Source organism: Oryx dammah, unplaced genomic scaffold (genome assembly GCF_014754425.2).
Source record: "Oryx dammah isolate SB20612 unplaced genomic scaffold, SCBI_Odam_1.1 HiC_scaffold_20, whole genome shotgun sequence".
In the NCBI taxonomy this organism is placed as follows: Eukaryota; Metazoa; Chordata; class Mammalia; order Artiodactyla; family Bovidae; genus Oryx; species Oryx dammah.
Window position 1 is genome coordinate 6,505,229 of NW_024070204.1, and position 17,285 is coordinate 6,522,513.

Here is a 17,285-nt window from a genome sequence, read left to right on the forward strand (position 1 = left end):
AAATTTTAAAAATATTTCTGAGGCAGCATAGAAAACTTGGAATATAGACCAGATACTAAATGACCATGGGCAAGAATTATCAGTTTTGTTTGTTGTAATAATGGCAGAATAAATAAAGAAGAAAACAGTTTATTGGTTATGGACTCATCCTGAAGTGTTTAGGATAAAAGTAGATGATAGTTTGGATTTTTCTAGAAACATTCCAATATAGGCAAAGAAAGAAAAAGAATAAGGGAATAAAGAGGAACAGGATTGGACAATATGGGCATTTTTTCATGATGATTAAAGAAACTCACATGAACCCATTATGCCAGTCTTTCTAATCTCGAATGTGCGTTCATTTGCTCAGTCGTGCCTGATTCTTTGTGATCCCATGGACTGTATAGCCTACCAGGCTCCTCTGTCCATGGAATTTTCCAGGCGAGAATACTGGAGTGGGTTGCCGTTTCTACTCCAGATCTTCCTGGCCCAGGGAGCAAACTCAAGTCTCCTGCATCGACAGGCGGATTCTTTGCCACTGAGCCGCCTGCCTGGGAAGCCCTCTTTCTAAGCTTATGTGCGTTCAGTGTTTTCCATAATAAATGTCACAGTAGAATCATTGAGATGTTGCTTCTTGCAAATGTTAGATCCTAGAAGACAAGTTCAAGACACCAAGAGTGTGCCCTATATGCTAGAGACTGCAAGGAGTCACGGAGAGAGATGTTTGGGCTTTTCTGAGATGGGATTTCAAGCACGTTAAGGCAAACGATCTTATGATGGAGCAGGCCACCGAGGTGCATTCCATTCTTATTACAGCAGAGGTTTTATAGAACCAGGTTTCTCAGCACGATGTCTGGCATGCCGCAAAAGCAGTGGCCGTGGGCTCTTTCTTGTGGGGGTCTTAACCAGTGAGGCAGCGGTACTGTTGGCAGAAACCAGCAATCGAGAAACCAAGCATCACACTCGGAGAGTTGGAGAACTCAGGTTAATTACACTGGCAGGAGAGGTGTTAACACTCCAAGCTCTGAGGCCCAAACAAAGAGGTTACAGAGTTTTTACAGATAGATAATAGTGGGCACCACTAGCTACTATATGCTGGTTTACACTAAGGGGTTTTGCGCTCGGGAATAGCAGTCAAGACGGGGAGGGGAATGCCTGAACTTTACATGGACAGGCCTGATTAAGCAGGTTTGCAGGGGCCGGGCAATTGTAGGATGAGGGTGAATGAGATAAGCTCCAATTCCTAGCATTGTAAGTCCCCACTTTCCGACACCACCTGACCTACGTGATCCAGAATTTGTTAAGAGTAAGTTGAGCTACAGAGGCAGGACGAGCAGGAGGTTATGTAAAAATTTTCACTTTTCCTGCTCGGTAATGCTCCTTGTTGGGAGTCTGTGATGGGCTCCATCTCTGCAGCTGTAACAAGGAGGTCTGACTGCACCATAACTCACATACTAATAACAAAAGCCCACGTGGCTCGCTGGGGATTTACTGTTTTCCAGTTCCTGTCATACAGCTGACAAGGAACGTCTTATTTCATGATCCTGAAACTGGGCAGGACCCTAAGGGGCCTTCCTGGGACAGACCCTCCCCCACACCCTCTGCTGTGGCTCCTCTCCGAAATGCCTAGATAATAGCATCTGATGCACACTCCCTGAGTTGATTTACAGATGCTAAAACCACCACCAAATGGAAGAAATTAGCCACCTGATGACCCTGAGCACTTAGCCCCCAGACCTACTGGCGCCTGAGGATTGATTCCGTTAACCCCTGCAACAAGGCCCCTTTATGTCTGCATCAGCCAAGCACAGAATTGTGCACGAGCTGATCACAGCCCCTGCGAGCCTCTCTCCCTTACTTGGCTTTTAAAAACACTTTGCTGAAGTCCAGAGAATTGATGCTTTTGAACTATGGTGTTGGAGAAGACTCTTGAGAGTCCCTTGGACTGCAAGGAGATCCGACCAGTCCATCCTAAAGGAAGTCAGTCCTGAATATTCATTGGAAGGACTGATGCCGAAGCTGAAACTCCAATACCTTGCCACCTGATGCAAAGAACTGACTCACTGGAAAAGAGCCTGATGCTGGGAAAGATTGAAGGTGAGAAGAGAAGGGGATGGCAGAGGATGAGATGGTTGGATGGCATCACCAACTCAATGGATATGAGTTTGAATAAACTCCAGGAGTTGGTGATGAACAGGGAGGCCTGGCGTGCTGCAGTCCATGGGGTCTCAAACAGTCGGACACAACTGAATGACTGAACTGAACTGAACTGAACTGCTGAAGTCCATCAGAGTTCAGGTCTTTGAAGTGCTAGCTGCTTGGACTCCTTGCCTGGTGCCCTGTAATGAACCCTGTGCTTCCCTTCAGCACAACCCACTGTCAGCCGATTGGCTTTTTCGTGCAGGTGAGCAGACCCAAGTTTGGTTTGGTGACAATCCTACACTACGTGTTCAGACTCCAAGTGGATCTGGATATGTTTTCAGTTGGGGACATTTCAGCTTTCGGAGGTTAACTCATCACCATGGAGCCAAGACTCCCTCCCTGAATTTGTACAGTCTTCCAGTGGGTCCAGGTTTTTTTTTTTTTTTTTTTTTTTTTAGGGAACTGATCTCCCCCTGCTCCTGGAATTCTATTAAATATGCTCAATCCCGCTCCTTCCTAGTTTTTCTTCCACCTAATACTTAGGAAGTCTCCATATGCACCCAGGTACACAGAAATTCTGTAGGTAGGATCCTCATCTTTAAGAAACCAGCCAGCATCTCTCATCCCAAGATACCACCTATCCTCTTCTGAAAGGCCTGGTTCAGCCAAAGTGCATTCCTTCTTTAGATCGAGGTTAAGAAAACTGCATTTTATTCAGGCAAAACTGTCACCCTTCCACAGCTCCAGCCTGCAACACACACCAAGGAACATCCAGTTCCATTCAGTTAGTTCAGTTGCTCAGTCGTGTTTGACTCTTTGCGACTCCATGGACTGCAGCACACCAGGCCTCCCTGTCCATCACCAACTGCCGGAGCTTGCTCAAACTCATGCCCATTGAGTCGGTGATGCCATCCAGCCATCTCATCCTCTGTCGTCCCCTTCTCCTCCTGCCCCCAATCCCTCCCAGCATCAGTCTTTCCCAATGAGTCAACTCTTCGCTGAAGCCCAATAAATGTCCGAGCCTTTGCTGCCCTCTAGTGTCTGGTCTGAAGATAATCACTGTTGCTTTCAGGGGATAGGCTTGCAAGTTAACTTTTTTCACCTATTTTTTTTTCTTGGCTTTACTTTTTTCCCTTTGCTTTACTTAAAAAAAAAAAAATCATCAAGATTATGTCTTATTTAAAAACGTTATTAATACATGGCACAATAGTCTATCACACTGTATATGTAATTTCAACAAGAAAATTCACATCATTGTTTACATAGGTAATTTTAATCCTCCTGAGGATTCAGCTTATAAGAACACATGGCTTTATAATCTTATGGAGGTTGTCACATTTACTCCAATTGGTGAAATCAGCAATCTCATATCTATTTGTTAGCCTAAACTATTTTCCTAACATATCCCCACACATTTTCAGGATTAAAATTTTCTTTAAAACAAAGTGTCATTTAGTTTCAAACCTGAGAGCTCAGTTGATAAAGAACCCACCTACAATGCAGGAGACTCCAGTTGATTCCTGGGTCAGGAAGATCCACTGGAGAAGGGAAAGGCTACCCACTCCAGTATTCTGGACTGGAGAATTCAGTCCATGGAGTCGCAAAGAGTGGACAGGACTGAGCAACTTTCACTTCCATTTCCTGTAGCAACCCTGTCTGCTTTGTGCTGGGCATGGCAATCAGAAACCTGCCTCCGTCCTCTGAATTCAGCTCACAAATTGCTCCAAGAAGCCTCTTCTCTCCCCCCAGGCAGGCCTGAAATCTGCCTTCCAGAGTCCTGCTCCTGCTTCAGGACTGCCAGCGGGCTCATCACTATAATCACCTCCTCGTTTGTCTCTCCCCACACGGAGCCTCTCCAGGCTGGGGCTCTTTGCTGCTTCCCTCCGGAGCTCTGATGTTCAGTGGGAGCCCAGCATTATCAGGGCTCTTTAATGAATGTTTGGTGAGTGAATGAATGAATGAAGAGGGTGAGGGAGAGCCCAGTGAGACAAAGGCTCAACAGAGCATGTTACTACTAACAGTGCAGAACCAGTGTCTCATTCCGATTAGAAAAATAAGGAATAAAAGTCCCAATGGATGGGAATTCAGGTAAATGGAAAAGGTGGATGAAGGTTTTAGGCTATGCTGCTTTTTTTCCTAGCATATATAACAAACTACTGTAAACTCTTTGTACTGAAGCTTCCATAAAAACCCGCAAGGATCAGATTCAGAGTTTTCAGGTTGGTGAACAGGTGGATCTTAGGGGAGAGTGGTGCCTGGAGAGGGCGGGGTAACCCCACAACCCTCCCCATTCCTTGCCCAAGCATCTCTTCCCTCTGGCTGTTACTGAGTTACATCCTTTTATAATCAACCTACATTCTGGTCAGTAAAACATTTCCCTGAGTTGTGTCAGCTGCTCTAGCAAATTGATGGAACCCAAGGAGGGCGTCATCATTACTTTGCCAACAAAGGTCCAGATATCTAGTCAAAGCGATGGTTTTTCCAGTAGTCATGTATGGATGTTGAGAGCTGGACCAGAAAGAACGCTGAGAGCCAAAGAATTGACGCTTTTGAACTGAGGTGTTGAAGACTCTTGAGAGTCCTTTGGACTGCAAGGGGACCCAACCAGTCCATCCTAAAGGAGATCAGTCCTGAATATTCATTGGAAAGACTGATGTTGAAGCTGAAATTCCAATACTTTGGCCACCTGATGCGAAGAGCTGACTCACTGGAAAAGAGCCTGATGCTGGGAAGGATTCAAGGTGGGAGGAGAAGGGAGGATGAGACGGTTGGATGGCATCACCAACTCAATGGGCATGAGTTTGAGCAAGCTCCGGGAGACAGTGGAGGACGGGAACCTAGCATGCTGCAGTCCATGGGGTTGCGAAAAGTCGGACATTAACTGAGTGACTGAACTGAACTGAATTGAAGGAGGGGGGATATTGAAGCCTCTGACCTATAGACAGCTGGTCAGGTCATGTGGCAACTGTCACAAGGGTGGGGGGGGGAGCGGACAGTCTTGTGGGCCTGAGCCTTCCACCTGTGGGATCTGGAGCTCTCTCCAGGCAGACACTGTCAGAACGGAGTTCAATTGTAGGACCTTCAGTGGGTGCTGGAGCATAGCTTGGAGGTGTGTGGAGATCCCTACCCCCCCACCCCCTGGCTGACGCACACACTCTAATTGGGTGCAGAACCTTTCTCATCCCCGAAACTTTTAACTCGCCATAATGGGACAGTGGAGCATACACAGGAAGCTAGGCAGTCTGAAGCCAGGCTAGATTTAGAGGTTTCTCCCTCCAACACCCCCCAACCCTGCTTAGGTTGCCTTTTCCACACCTTTATATCTTTATGAATAAGAAAGCTCCCATACCAATACAAAATTTTATTAACTAAAGGATTACGTCTGTGTAAATCTATAATTCTATATGTTCATATGCAAACCTATTTTCCTTGCTGCTTTTCTTACCATATATTACTTCCTCTAATAAAACACAAAAGAAAAAAATAGGAGATAAAATTTCTTACATTTGTTAGAAGAGCAAGCAAAAGTCTCTCAGCAGATAACCATCACAAGACACAAGACTTAAAAACAAATAATGACATTTACTCATTCCTTTATTGTACTTGATCAGTTCTGTTTGATGTATAAAAGTATCTATGATACTAGTGTTAAATAAAGATTAATTTTAAATTTGCTACTGGTAAGTGCTTAAAACTCAACATTCAAAAAACTAAGATCACAGCATCAGGTTTCATCACTTCGTGGCAAACAGAAGGGGAAAAAAAGGAAACAGTGGCAGACTCTATTTTCTTGGGCTCCAAAATCACTGTGGATGCTGACAGCAGCCACGAAATTAAAAGATGCTTGCTTCCTGGAAGGAAAACTATGACAAACCTAGACAGCGTATTAAAAAGCAAAGACATCACCTTGCCAACAAAGGTCCATACTGTCAGAGCTGTGGTTTTTCCAGTAGTCATGTCTGGATGTGACAGTTGGGACTATAAAGAAAGCTGAGCGCCGAAGAATTGATGCTTTCGAATTGTGGTGTTGGAGAAGGCTCTTGAGAGTCCCTTGGACTGCAAGGAGATCCAACCAGTCCATCCTCAAGGAAAATCCACTCTGAATATTCATGGGAAGGACTGATGCTGAAACTGCAATACTTTGGCCACCTGATGTGAAGAACTGGCTCATTGGAAAAGATCTTGATGCTGGGAAAGATTGAGGGCAGAAGGAGAAGGGGGCAGCAGAAGATGAGATGGTTCGATGGAGTCACTGACTCAATGAGTTTGAGCAAACTCCAGGAGTTGGTGATGGACAGGGAAGCCTGGCGTGCTGCAGTCCATGGGGTTGCAAAGAATCGGACACGCCTTAGTGACTGGACAACTACAAAAGTGTATACACAGTATAAGGAAACGAGAGACCCTTTCCAGATCATTCCATAAATAAATGGCTAATTTGCAAGTTCTTTCACTATGTGAGTTCAGAAGTCAGTATTCGTTCTTATTACCAATGACCACCTGAGTTTTGAGAAAATAGTTTTCCTTGTAAATAGTCCACTAATTCCAGTCTTGATTTTAGCATCTCAATCTCATAATAGGGTATCTGTGAAGAGAAGAAAAGAAAACCGCCATGATCCTTCATAATCTGAAATCACCTTGGCATTGGGGGTGCCCTGCCCGTCTGTCATGCCCGTCCCCATGGCGGACCATCAGCTCCTGGCAGGAGGACATCACAGCCGGCTCACCCGTCCTGTGTGCCCAGAGCCTACGGCGGCACTGCCAGCGCTGCAGGGCGTGACCACACAAGGCCAAACATGATCCTTGTCTCCAGGGAGCTTACAAATCAGGTACCAACTTAAAATGTGCAATAAATACAAAACATAAGCAGAACACACAATGAAAGTCATGCTTTAGTATTGAGAGGGAGTTTCTGACACTTTACATTAGGGTGAGAGGCTGACCTCACTGGGAGTTATGTAGGACGAGAACTGGGACACTCTGAGAGGTGGGGACCACCTGAGTGGCCTGGGCAAGGGGGAAAGGCCAGAAGGGAGACTGCTGCGCTCGGAGCAGATGGTCTGGCCGCAGACCACGGAGCATCCGGAATGCTGAGAGGCAGAAGAGTTTGACTTTATCCCATAAGCGGTAAGGAAACAAGGAAGGTTTCTGAGCACACTGGCAATGATTTGTTTTAGAAAATTAATCTGGGTGTGTACAAGATGGAGTGGAAAAAAGTAACTACACAGGAAAGCAGAGAGCAGGGTGGTGGACAGCTTGGTGACAGAAAACCTCCGTGACACGCACGGCAACTCCTCACGGAAGAGCCTGTTAGTGGCCCTCAGTGCAAAGGCAAGCGAGGGCCTTACACATAGGAGTCGTGAAGGTCCGGGCTTTATGGGCCATCATGTCCATTTTATTCACTATATCACAGGAAATTAAAATAGACATTCTAATAATCTAGCAATTCTAAAAGCAAAGTAAAGCACAGCTTATAGACAATTTAGGGATGTCTCACTTTTGGAAAACAAGTTTAAAAACAGTGTTTCAAAATACAAATCAAGAGACAAGTGTAATGAACAAAGTTGACGTATAACTAGACATTAGTCTTGGTCCATGGGGCTGCCACACCGCTTAGGACCCTGGGAAAAGCAAATCTGAACTAGAAACGGCTTTTGGGGAAATAAAAAGGCAAAACCATACCTGGACAACTTGATAACCGAGCAAGCGCAGGTGTCTCTGTTTAGTAGCCTCCTTCCCCAGTAAGTGGTTGCTATTCAGACAAAACCTTTTTGGACCATCAATGCACAGTGCCACTCTAAAAAACGGAAGAGGGGAGAGAAACTTCATTTTCATAACAATCCAAAATATTCATATAGTTTTAGTTGCCAGAGTTTATTTGGGATTTAGACTGTCATCCAATGATTTGATGAAAAAAGCACTCAACTTTATCAACATTAAGGTTCATAAAAAATTACAAGGAATTTCTAAAAGTGGTACGCCATAGTGTTTATCTCCAGACTGTGTCTACCTTTTCATTTTCCTAAGAAACAGTCCTTGTGATTAACCTGGACAAGTCTCGTGACATCTAGATCACAACGGTTTTCTTTACCTTTTATGTACGTCTTCATCAATTGTAAATGGTAATACAAATCCGTCTTCGTCTAATTTAATTTCAACATCTGGTGAGAGAAGAAAGGAAAAAGTCTTCGTGTGATACCCTCACAAACACTAGCTTCCTTCCCTTCTGGTTGTTCTGACTTCTTCCACACTGCGTTTATCAACTGGGCAGAAGGCTGCAAAGTAACAACCACACCAGACAATGGTGAGAACTTTAATTTAATCAGAGCTTTGCCCAACCACATCAGGGTAAACTGTGAGGGCTCCCCTGCCCTTGAATAAGAGGGGGGCCTCCGGGTCCCTGGGGCACGGTGGGAATCACACACACTTTCACTCTCCCGGAAACAGGTGGTGGGAACAGTGAAGACGATCCTAAACAACTGGCACCTGGCATCCCCGAGCTCCGGCGCCCCAGGGGCGGGTGAGACAGCCAGAACCCTGACACGTGGGCCCTGAGTGCACAGCCGCCCCGTCCTTCCCTGTAAAGGGAGCTCATGAAGGAGGGGAGTGAGATGTGACCGTGGGAAGCCCAGGAACACTGTCCTCTTTGAGCCGATTGTCCTTGACGCAACAGTGTGAAAACAGAAGGCTTCTGACTCTCTAGGCAGTGCCATCCAGCAAAACTTTCAGCGAAGCTGGAAACACTTGTACTAGATACGGAGCACTTCAAGGGTGGCTAGCGCACCTGGGGACCTGAACTGTAAATTTTTACAATTGTAACTGATTTAAATTTAAACAGAAACTAGTATGTGTGGCTACTGTATTGGAGAGCAGTAGCCTGGAGGATAAGTGTTCACATGCTCAGTTGTGTCTGACTCCTCGTGACCCCAGGGACTGGAGCCCACCAGGCTCCTCTGTCCTTGCGTGGAATTTTCTAGGCAAGAATACTGGAGTGGGTTGCCATTTCCTTCTCCAGGGGATCTTCCCGATTCAGGGATCAGACTCGCGTCTCCTGCATTGGCAGAAGGGCTCTTTACCTCTGAGCTGCCTGGGCAGCCCCGAGCAGACAAGAATAGCTGATAATTACTGAGCACTTACTGTGTCCTGGGTATTAGTCTGAGCTACTTCATTTGTTTAGTTTGGATCACTATTCCTCTTAAATGAATGCCCCGAAAGGATGTCCAAAGACATTCCGCTGCATGAGGCTAGCCTGCAGGACTCCACCCACAGCGTCCTGGCCCTTCAACCCCACTGCCCACCCCTGTTCCCATCTGCCTTCAGAAGGACCAGCTCCACTGTTTCCAGACCTGTGGTGGCTACTAAGGCCCACAAGTTCCATCAGAGGACTGCCTAACAACACAACTCCCTGCTACTTACCTATCGTGTAGCAATAAGGTGTTAACACTTTTGAAGCAAAATACAGTCTTGCTCCTAACAGGTCGATTAGTCCAATCATCACAGATTTATAAAGGTGAAAATCCATGGGGGTCTCCAGGGAAGAGCACGGAGTAAGAAAGGATTTCACTTGAAACTTAGGAAGAAGTTTTGGACCCTAAAAATGTATGTGCAAATGTAAGAAAGAAAAATCAGATACAAAATCAGAGAATAAAATGAATACTGCCTGAGTATAAAAATCTGATCCAAGATTATAGGCAATATGCGTCTTTAAGACATGGCACAAATATCTTTCTCAAAAGGACAATGCCAGATATTCCTTTTGTAAAAAACATTTTATTTTGAACTAGGGTATAGCTGACTTAACAATGATAGTTGATAGTTTCAGGTGAAGACGTAAGGGACTCAGCCATGTACATACAAGTATCCATTCTCCCCCAAGCTCCCTTACCCTCCAGGCTGCCATGTAACATTGAGCAGAGTTTCCTGTCTTACCCCTTGCTGGTCATCCATTTTAAAGACAGCAGTGTGTACATCTCCAACTCAAACTCCCTAACTACCCCTTCCCCTTAACCTTCCCCTTGGCAACCATAAGTTCGTTCTCTGAGTCTCTGTTTTGTCAGTCAGTCCATTTATACTGTCTCTTTCAGATCCCACGTATCAGGGCTGTCAGGCGACACCTCTCCTCCGACTGCACGCAGTGTGGCGCTCCCTAGGTCCGTCCATGTTGCTGCCAGTGAGACGAGGCCAAATATTCCTGTTATAGTTCAACACCAATAATCCAAAATCCCTTTTAAGCGTGTTTTAAATGTAGTCAGTCGTCACAAAAGGAACAAAAGGAAGGAAGGAAGGAAGAGAAAGAAAGCAAGCCAGCTCAAGAAACATCCCTAGAGCTCTTAGAACTGCTTTAAGGGGCTTGAGGCCACCCAACTGAGTTTTTAATAGTGGAAAATGTGATAGAGCTGACATTTCAGTTTAGTAAGAAAAGGAAAGCTATGAAATAATGGTGCTAGTAATTGGTTATCCATCTGGAAAAGAACTAAGCTAGAGTTCTGCCACACATTACAGACTATACTTAACTTCAGGTAGATTAAAGATCTAAACGTAACAGGAAAATAGTATTTTTAAAATTCAGTAAAATATTTATACTATCTTAGGAGTCACAAAATATTCATAAACACAGGAAACCCAGCAGCCATAAAAAATGAACTGATTTGACTATAGAAAACAAATATTTCTATGTAGCAAAAAGGTATCATAAACAATATTAAATTAAAACTAAACTAATTTAAAACAACAAACCAGGAGAACATACATGGAACATAATAGTTAATGCCTTTTACAACGTGTTCTAGGGCTTCCCTGTGGCTCAGCTGGTAAAGAATCCACTTGCAATGCGGGAGACCTAGGTTTGATCCCTGGGTTGGGAAGATCCCCTGAAGGGAAAGGCTACCCACTCCAGTTTCTGGCCTGGAGAATTCCATGGACTGTATAGTCCACAGGGCTGCAAAGAGTTGGACACGACTAAGGGACTTTCATTTTCACTAGGACAAAAATAAAACAAAAAAGACAAACAACCCTAAGAAATAAGAAGTAAGGCATAACGAGGCAATTCACAGCAAATGTAAATGACCAATAAACACGTGAAAATATGTTCAACTTCATTACTGCTCATCAAAATGCAACTGAAGCATGTGACATGACATTTCATTGAGCCAAATGACAAAATTAAAGGCACTAAGAACATACTGCGACAGAAATGGGGGGAGACAGTCACTTTCATTCACTGCTGGTGAAATGAGACATCTACAACTATTGGGGGAAATGAATCCGTCAGTGTCTGCTGAAAATTAATCCAGCCATCCAGAGGATGAGGTGGTTGGATGGCATCACTGACTCAATGGACAGGAGTTTGAACAAGCTCTGGAAGATGGGGAAGGACAGGGAAGCCTGGGGTGCAGTCCATGGGGTCGCAAAGAGTTGGACATGACTGAGCGACTGAACAGCAACATCCCATGGTCAGGAATCTAGTCTTTAGATTAAACCAACAAAAGGGCTCAGTATGAAAGGGTAGGTATGCATGTTTATGACAGCACGGCTGATCAAGACAAGTATTGGAAAAGGCCTGTAAGTCCACCCATGATGAGTGGAATTATTAGAAAAAAGTCTACCTGGTGGCAACTGACTCAAGTGAATGAAAACTCTGTTTTTTAAAGCGGTTACTCAGCTCAAAAGAGAAGGAACTTAACTTTTACCTTGTAGAACGGGCATTCTAGAATTGAGGTTAAGAAGAGTTGGGTCAGTTGTGCTAGGCTCAGTTTGTCCAAATAGGACTCTTCACCTGAAATACAAAGCATCTCAGTCAGAGTTAAGTTTGATTTTTGCTTGTGTAATCAGAGAAAAGAATAGCCAGAATGCACAACGTTGATCGTGACCATAAAGCAGCACTGAGCACTGAAGAACTGATGCTTTTGAACTGTGGTGCCGGAGAAGACTCTTGAGAGTCCCTTGGACTGCAAGGAGATCCAACCAGTCCATCCTAAATGAGATCAGTCCTGAACATTCATTGAAAGGACTGATGCTGAAGCTGAAGCTCCAATCCTTTGGCCACCTGAGGCAAAGAGCCAACTCTTCTTGGAAAAGACCCTGATGCTGGGAAAGATTGAAGGTGGGAGGAGAAGGGGATGACAGGGGATGAGATGGTTGGATAGCATCACAGACTCAACGGACATAAGTTTGAGCAGATTTCAGGAGATGGTAAAGGACAAGGAAACCTGGCGTGCTGCAGTCCATGGGGTCTCAAAGAGTTGGACATGACTGAGCAACTGAACCACAACAATGTTAATTAACTCACTCTAATAAGATACCTTTAAATGACACCAGGGAAATAACTTGTTAGAATTAATTATGCCTTCCTGCCTGTCATCTCAATGAAATCTCATTCTGGCTTTCAAGAATGCAAGCTCCTAATTGGAGAATATAATTAAAAGTGACAGATACATGTTAGAATTAGAATTAGTGGGGATTCCTTTTACCTATGGAGATCTAGATTCTTACAGATTTGGGTGGTTTTGAATTAAGATGAACATCTCTCAAAAAACAGGACAGGACGTCCCTGGTGGATAAGTGGGTAAGACCCAATGCTTCCACTGCAAGGGGGCATGTGTTTGATCCCTGGTCAGGGAAGTTCCACGTGTGGCCAGTTAATAAAGGAAAAGGAGTGATACAGTTGCTGTCATCAAAGCTTCTAACGTGTTATTATGATACTGCCATTGTCATCACCAGATCTCTACAAGAAGATTCAGTTTCTCAGCTAGGGCAGCAGAGTCTGTTTACCCCAAAATGTTTTATCTCTCCAAGCAATGTTCTACTGGTCTTTAACCCTGTGTTTATGTTAGCATCTGCAACTTCAGATCTCTTCTTCAGATCATAGTGGAAGAAAAAAGAAAGCTCAATAAAAAAGGTACATGCTGTGTATGTGTGCTTAGTTGCTCAGTCGTGTTCAAGTCTTTGCAACTCTTTGAAGAGTAGCCTGTCAGGCTCCTTTGTCTGTGGGATTTTTCAGGCAAGAATACTGGAGTGGCTTGCCATTTCCTTTTCCAAAAAAAAAAGAGCTATATATGTGACTTGAAAACATCAAGGTCAAATGATAAGTTTTCTACTCTCAGAAGTCATAACCAACTCACCTTGAAGTTGCTGAAGAAAATATGGGCTGAATATCTTGGCCATAAAATTGACCGGATGCCTCTCAATAAGAGAACACGAATGGAGAAGTTTCAGCAGTGTTTTGGGGGGAAAATGATTGAAGCGGGTTAACAGCATGTTTTCTAGCTTCCTAAATAAAGCAGAAGCATTTGGTGGCAGATAGTTGAGTTTTCCAAATGGCTCGATTAACTTGGCAGTCTGACTAGGTGAAAATTTTTCTGCTTGACAAACAAAAGTTTCTGCCACTGCGTTGAAGATGGGTTCTGAAAGAATCAGCTTTCTGCTGCAGTACTCCATGACTCTGCTGACAAGCTCAGGATCCAGAGTGAGACACAGTGAAGTGACATGCTGCTCCAGGGTTTCTGTAAAGAATCTGTCACTGTGCCCAAAGTATATGAACGCCTCTAAGACTTTTCTGAGCTCTTCACTAGTGAAGCGAGCAATGTGCCGCACGACGTATTTACTCAGTTTGATAACCAGGGGAAAGGCTTGAGTCTGATCAAGGATCACTAGGGCAGTGAGCATCTGGCTTATCAATTTAGGACTCAGGTTGGAAACTAGTGATAGAGAAAAGTGATTGATCTTATTTAAGAACTTCTGCTGTTGGTCCGCTTTCTCAGGACTCGCCTGCAATAGTCTGTAAAGGGTCACGATATCCTCAGGGGTAAATGCTTCCAAACTTTCCCCTTGCAGCTGATATATGATCAGGTCTAGCGTTGAACAGCCTGGACCGTGCAGTTTAATCAGAGTTTCCCCCAGAATACAAAGACTGTGAACGTCCAGGCTGCCCCTTTCAAGACGATGCTGGCATTCCGCCTCCAGCTTCATCAGAAAGCGACTCTGGGCATCCCCACACAACAGAGTCAGGGCTTGAAAAGCAGTCACCAAACCTGCATTTGACAGATCCGAGGGATCCCGTCCAAATTGATCACACAAAGCTTGAAAGGCACTACTCTCCAGTATTTCTCTTGGCAACCTTTGATCACCATCTTTTCTTTCCACTTCACAAATACGACGTAAGGCTCCTGCCATCATAGTATCAGGCAAAGTCTCCACTGTGCTTATAAAACTTAAGACTTCTCCTGATGAAGTGAAGCTGTTTAGTTTCTTGTAAAACATCTGTTCGTCCACATTTTTAACACTGTGTTCAAACCTGTCCCAGTTGTGTACTTGAGAGAACCCTGGCTCCCCAACTGGATGGAGGTCATTTCCGTTTTCTGAATGAAACTTCTTACAATGGGCATGATGGAACCGGACCCTGATGGGCCCAGGGTGCAGCGACCAGAACCATGGACACAGATGCTCTTTGACTGTCTTGTGAACATGATTTACATGCTGAGTTTTCAGAGCAGCCAGAGCTCCGTGTATCCGAAAGTCAGATAAGTGATAGAGGTTCCTCCGTAAGGTAACTAAAGCCATGCCATCAGAGTCTCAGCTCCTCTTGAGTTACAACTATGTTAAAAGACTAAAAAAAAAAAAAAAAGTGGTCAAATATATTAGAACACAGTTCATTCAACGTCAATGCTTATGAAACTAAGGATGAGTACCCAAAAAGGGGTCATTCCCACTAAACATTTCCCACTCAAACATTAGCACCGTGTTACTCAGATGTAAAAAAACGAAATTGTGCCATTTGCAGATACTTGGATGGAACCAGAGACTGTTATGCAGAGTGAAGTAAATCAGAGAGAAAAACAAATATCCTATATTAATGCATATATAAGGAATTTAAAAAATGGTATAGACGAACTTATTTGCAAAGCAGGAACAGAGACACAAACATAGGGAACAAGGGGGGAGGAGGGGTGGGATAGATGGGGAGATTGGGGTTGACATATAAACACTACTGATACTACATATAAAATAGATAACTGAAGACAGGGACTGCAGCCGTGAAATTCAAAGACACTTGCTCCTTGGAAGAAAAGCTATGACAAACCTAGACAGTGTATTAAAAAGCAGAGACATCACTTTGCTGACAAAGATCTGTATAGTCAAAGCTATGGTTTTTCCAGCAGTCATGTGTGGATGTGAGAGCTGGACCATAAGGAAGGCTGAGTGCCAAAGAATTGATACTTTTGAACTGTGGTGCTGGAGAAGACTCTTTGAGAGTCCCTTGGACAGCAAGGAGATCAAACCAGTCAATCCTCAAGGAACTCAACCCTGAATATTCATTGGAAAGACTGATGCTGAAGCTGAAGTACCAATCCTTAGGCCACCTGATACAAAAAGCCAACTCACTGGAAAAGAACCTGATGGTGGGAAAGACTGAAGGCAAAAGGAAAAGGGGATGACAGAGGATGAAATGGTTGGATGGCATCACTGACTCAGTGGACATGAGTTTGAGTGAACTCCAGGAGAAGGTAAAGGAAGGGGAAACCTGCTGGAATCCGTGGAGTCACAAAGTGTCTGACACGACTGAGTGACTGAAAACAACAACAAATGAGAACCTCCTGTACAGCACAGGGAACTCTACTCAGGGCTCTGTGGTGACCTAAATGGGAAGGAAATCCAAAGAAGAGGGGATGTATGCATACATGTGTCTGATTCACTTTCTTGTACAGCAGAAACGAACACAACATATAGTTGTAAACTAACACAATACAGTTGTAAAGCAACAACTATACTCCAATGAAAACAAACAACAGCAAAAAGGCCTAACTAAGTACTAGAATAGTGACTATGCACCCTAGAGCTTAGAATTGAAACTGTTTATCTCAAATTGGGACTCAAACCCAGACAAAACCCTGCTTGGGATTTCAACCCACATGGCTGGGACTGGAACCCAGCCAAAACCCTGAATGGGACTTGAACCCACGTGGCTGGGACTCAAACCCAGCCAAACTCCACAGTACCTGGTTTCAGGACCTAATGAAGCTCAAGTTCCTGATGAATTCAGTGAGACAAAGTGATAGGTAAAAAGTGGATTTACTCAGATACAGACAGAAGCACACTCCACAGACACAGACAGAGTGTGGGCCATCGCAGAGGGTGAACGCGGCTGCGAAATTAGGCGTGGTTAGTTTTTATAGGCTGGGTAATTTCATACGCTAATGAGTGGGAGGATTATTCTAACTATTTTGGGGAAGGTGTGGAGATTTTCCAAGAGGTTACAGAATAGAAGCTGGACCTCATAATCATCGCTATCATTTGCCAGGCAATGTTATATTTAATTCTCCCAACAACATAATGAATTAAGTACTTTAACGTCATCTTAGAAACGAGGAAACCGAAGCACAGAGATCTCAGGTTGTCCAGTTCACACAGTAAGTGGCTAGTAAGCGGCTGAGCCAGACTTCACCTCGGGTAGTCTGGTTCCTTCGCACGCCTCCTATGTATTGGTTGACGGAAAGAACTGCAGTTGGTCCAACGTTCTCAAAACACACAACTGAAGTGACCATTAATTCACACGGCAAGGGTGAAAAGAGCAGCTTCAAGGTCTCCGAGGGATCGGTTTCCCCTCAGAGTAGGATCTGGCTAGGACTGAGGAACAAGAAGGTCTAGCTTTGCAGATGGAGGGGAAAAAAAAAATTAAAACGCTTATCAACGAAGGGGAAAGGTGGGCCGGCCCGTCCACCCTTGACCAGCCCCGCTGTGGGAGACCCGGGAACACGAGGGTGCGGGACAGCGGGGGACGGGGCGCCCCGAAGGGGGAGCCGCGTCCTCTCTGGAGGGAAAGGACCTGACGGGCCGGGCGCCTCCAAAACGGAATCCTACGCTCACGCACCGGGAAGGGCGGGAACCGCTCCCGAAGAGCGGGGCGGAGAGCCGGGGAGCGAGCGCGAGCGCCTCAGCGAAGCCGTGGGCCACGCACGCCGGGCAGGGACAGCCAAGCCCACAGCCCGTCTGGATACCTACCGGACTCCGCGCGCGCCGGGGTTCCGGCAACCCACGCGGCTCCACAGCCTCGCCGGCCTCCGTACGCTCGCCCTTCACCGGAGGGGGCCTCCGGCGCCTGCACCGGGAAGGGGCGGGCGCCCCGCGTCCAGGCGCGCGGTGATTGGCCTCAGCTCCTTGTCCCGAGCCTC

At 45.2% G+C, this 17,285-nt stretch overlaps 1 protein-coding gene across 3 annotated transcripts; it reads right to left on the reverse strand.

Annotated features, from left to right (window-relative positions):
- Positions 1-6,283: 6,283 nt before the first annotated feature.
- FASTKD3 (FAST kinase domains 3) lies at positions 6,284-17,210 on the reverse strand. Of its 3 annotated transcripts, none has more exons than XR_005724779.1 (7): positions 17,116-17,210; positions 13,239-14,722; positions 11,808-11,893; positions 9,535-9,709; positions 8,210-8,393; positions 7,801-7,915; positions 6,284-6,703 (listed from the first exon to the last, which is right to left on the reverse strand). XR_005724779.1 is itself a non-coding variant. In XM_040262375.1 (7 exons), exons 2-7 carry the CDS (start codon positions 14,674-14,676, stop codon positions 6,605-6,607), a joined length of 1,983 nt encoding a protein of 660 aa, XP_040118309.1. In that variant the 5' UTR covers positions 14,677-14,722; positions 17,116-17,210; the 3' UTR covers positions 6,284-6,604. The 3 variants fall into 3 exon arrangements, 2 of the variants coding, with proteins under 2 accessions (XP_040118309.1, XP_040118310.1); XM_040262375.1 differs by having other exon boundaries at positions 8,210-8,279; XM_040262376.1 differs by lacking the exon at positions 17,116-17,210 and adding an exon at positions 16,559-16,818 and having other exon boundaries at positions 6,605-6,703; positions 8,210-8,279.
- Between the last annotated feature and the right edge of the window lie 75 nt (positions 17,211-17,285).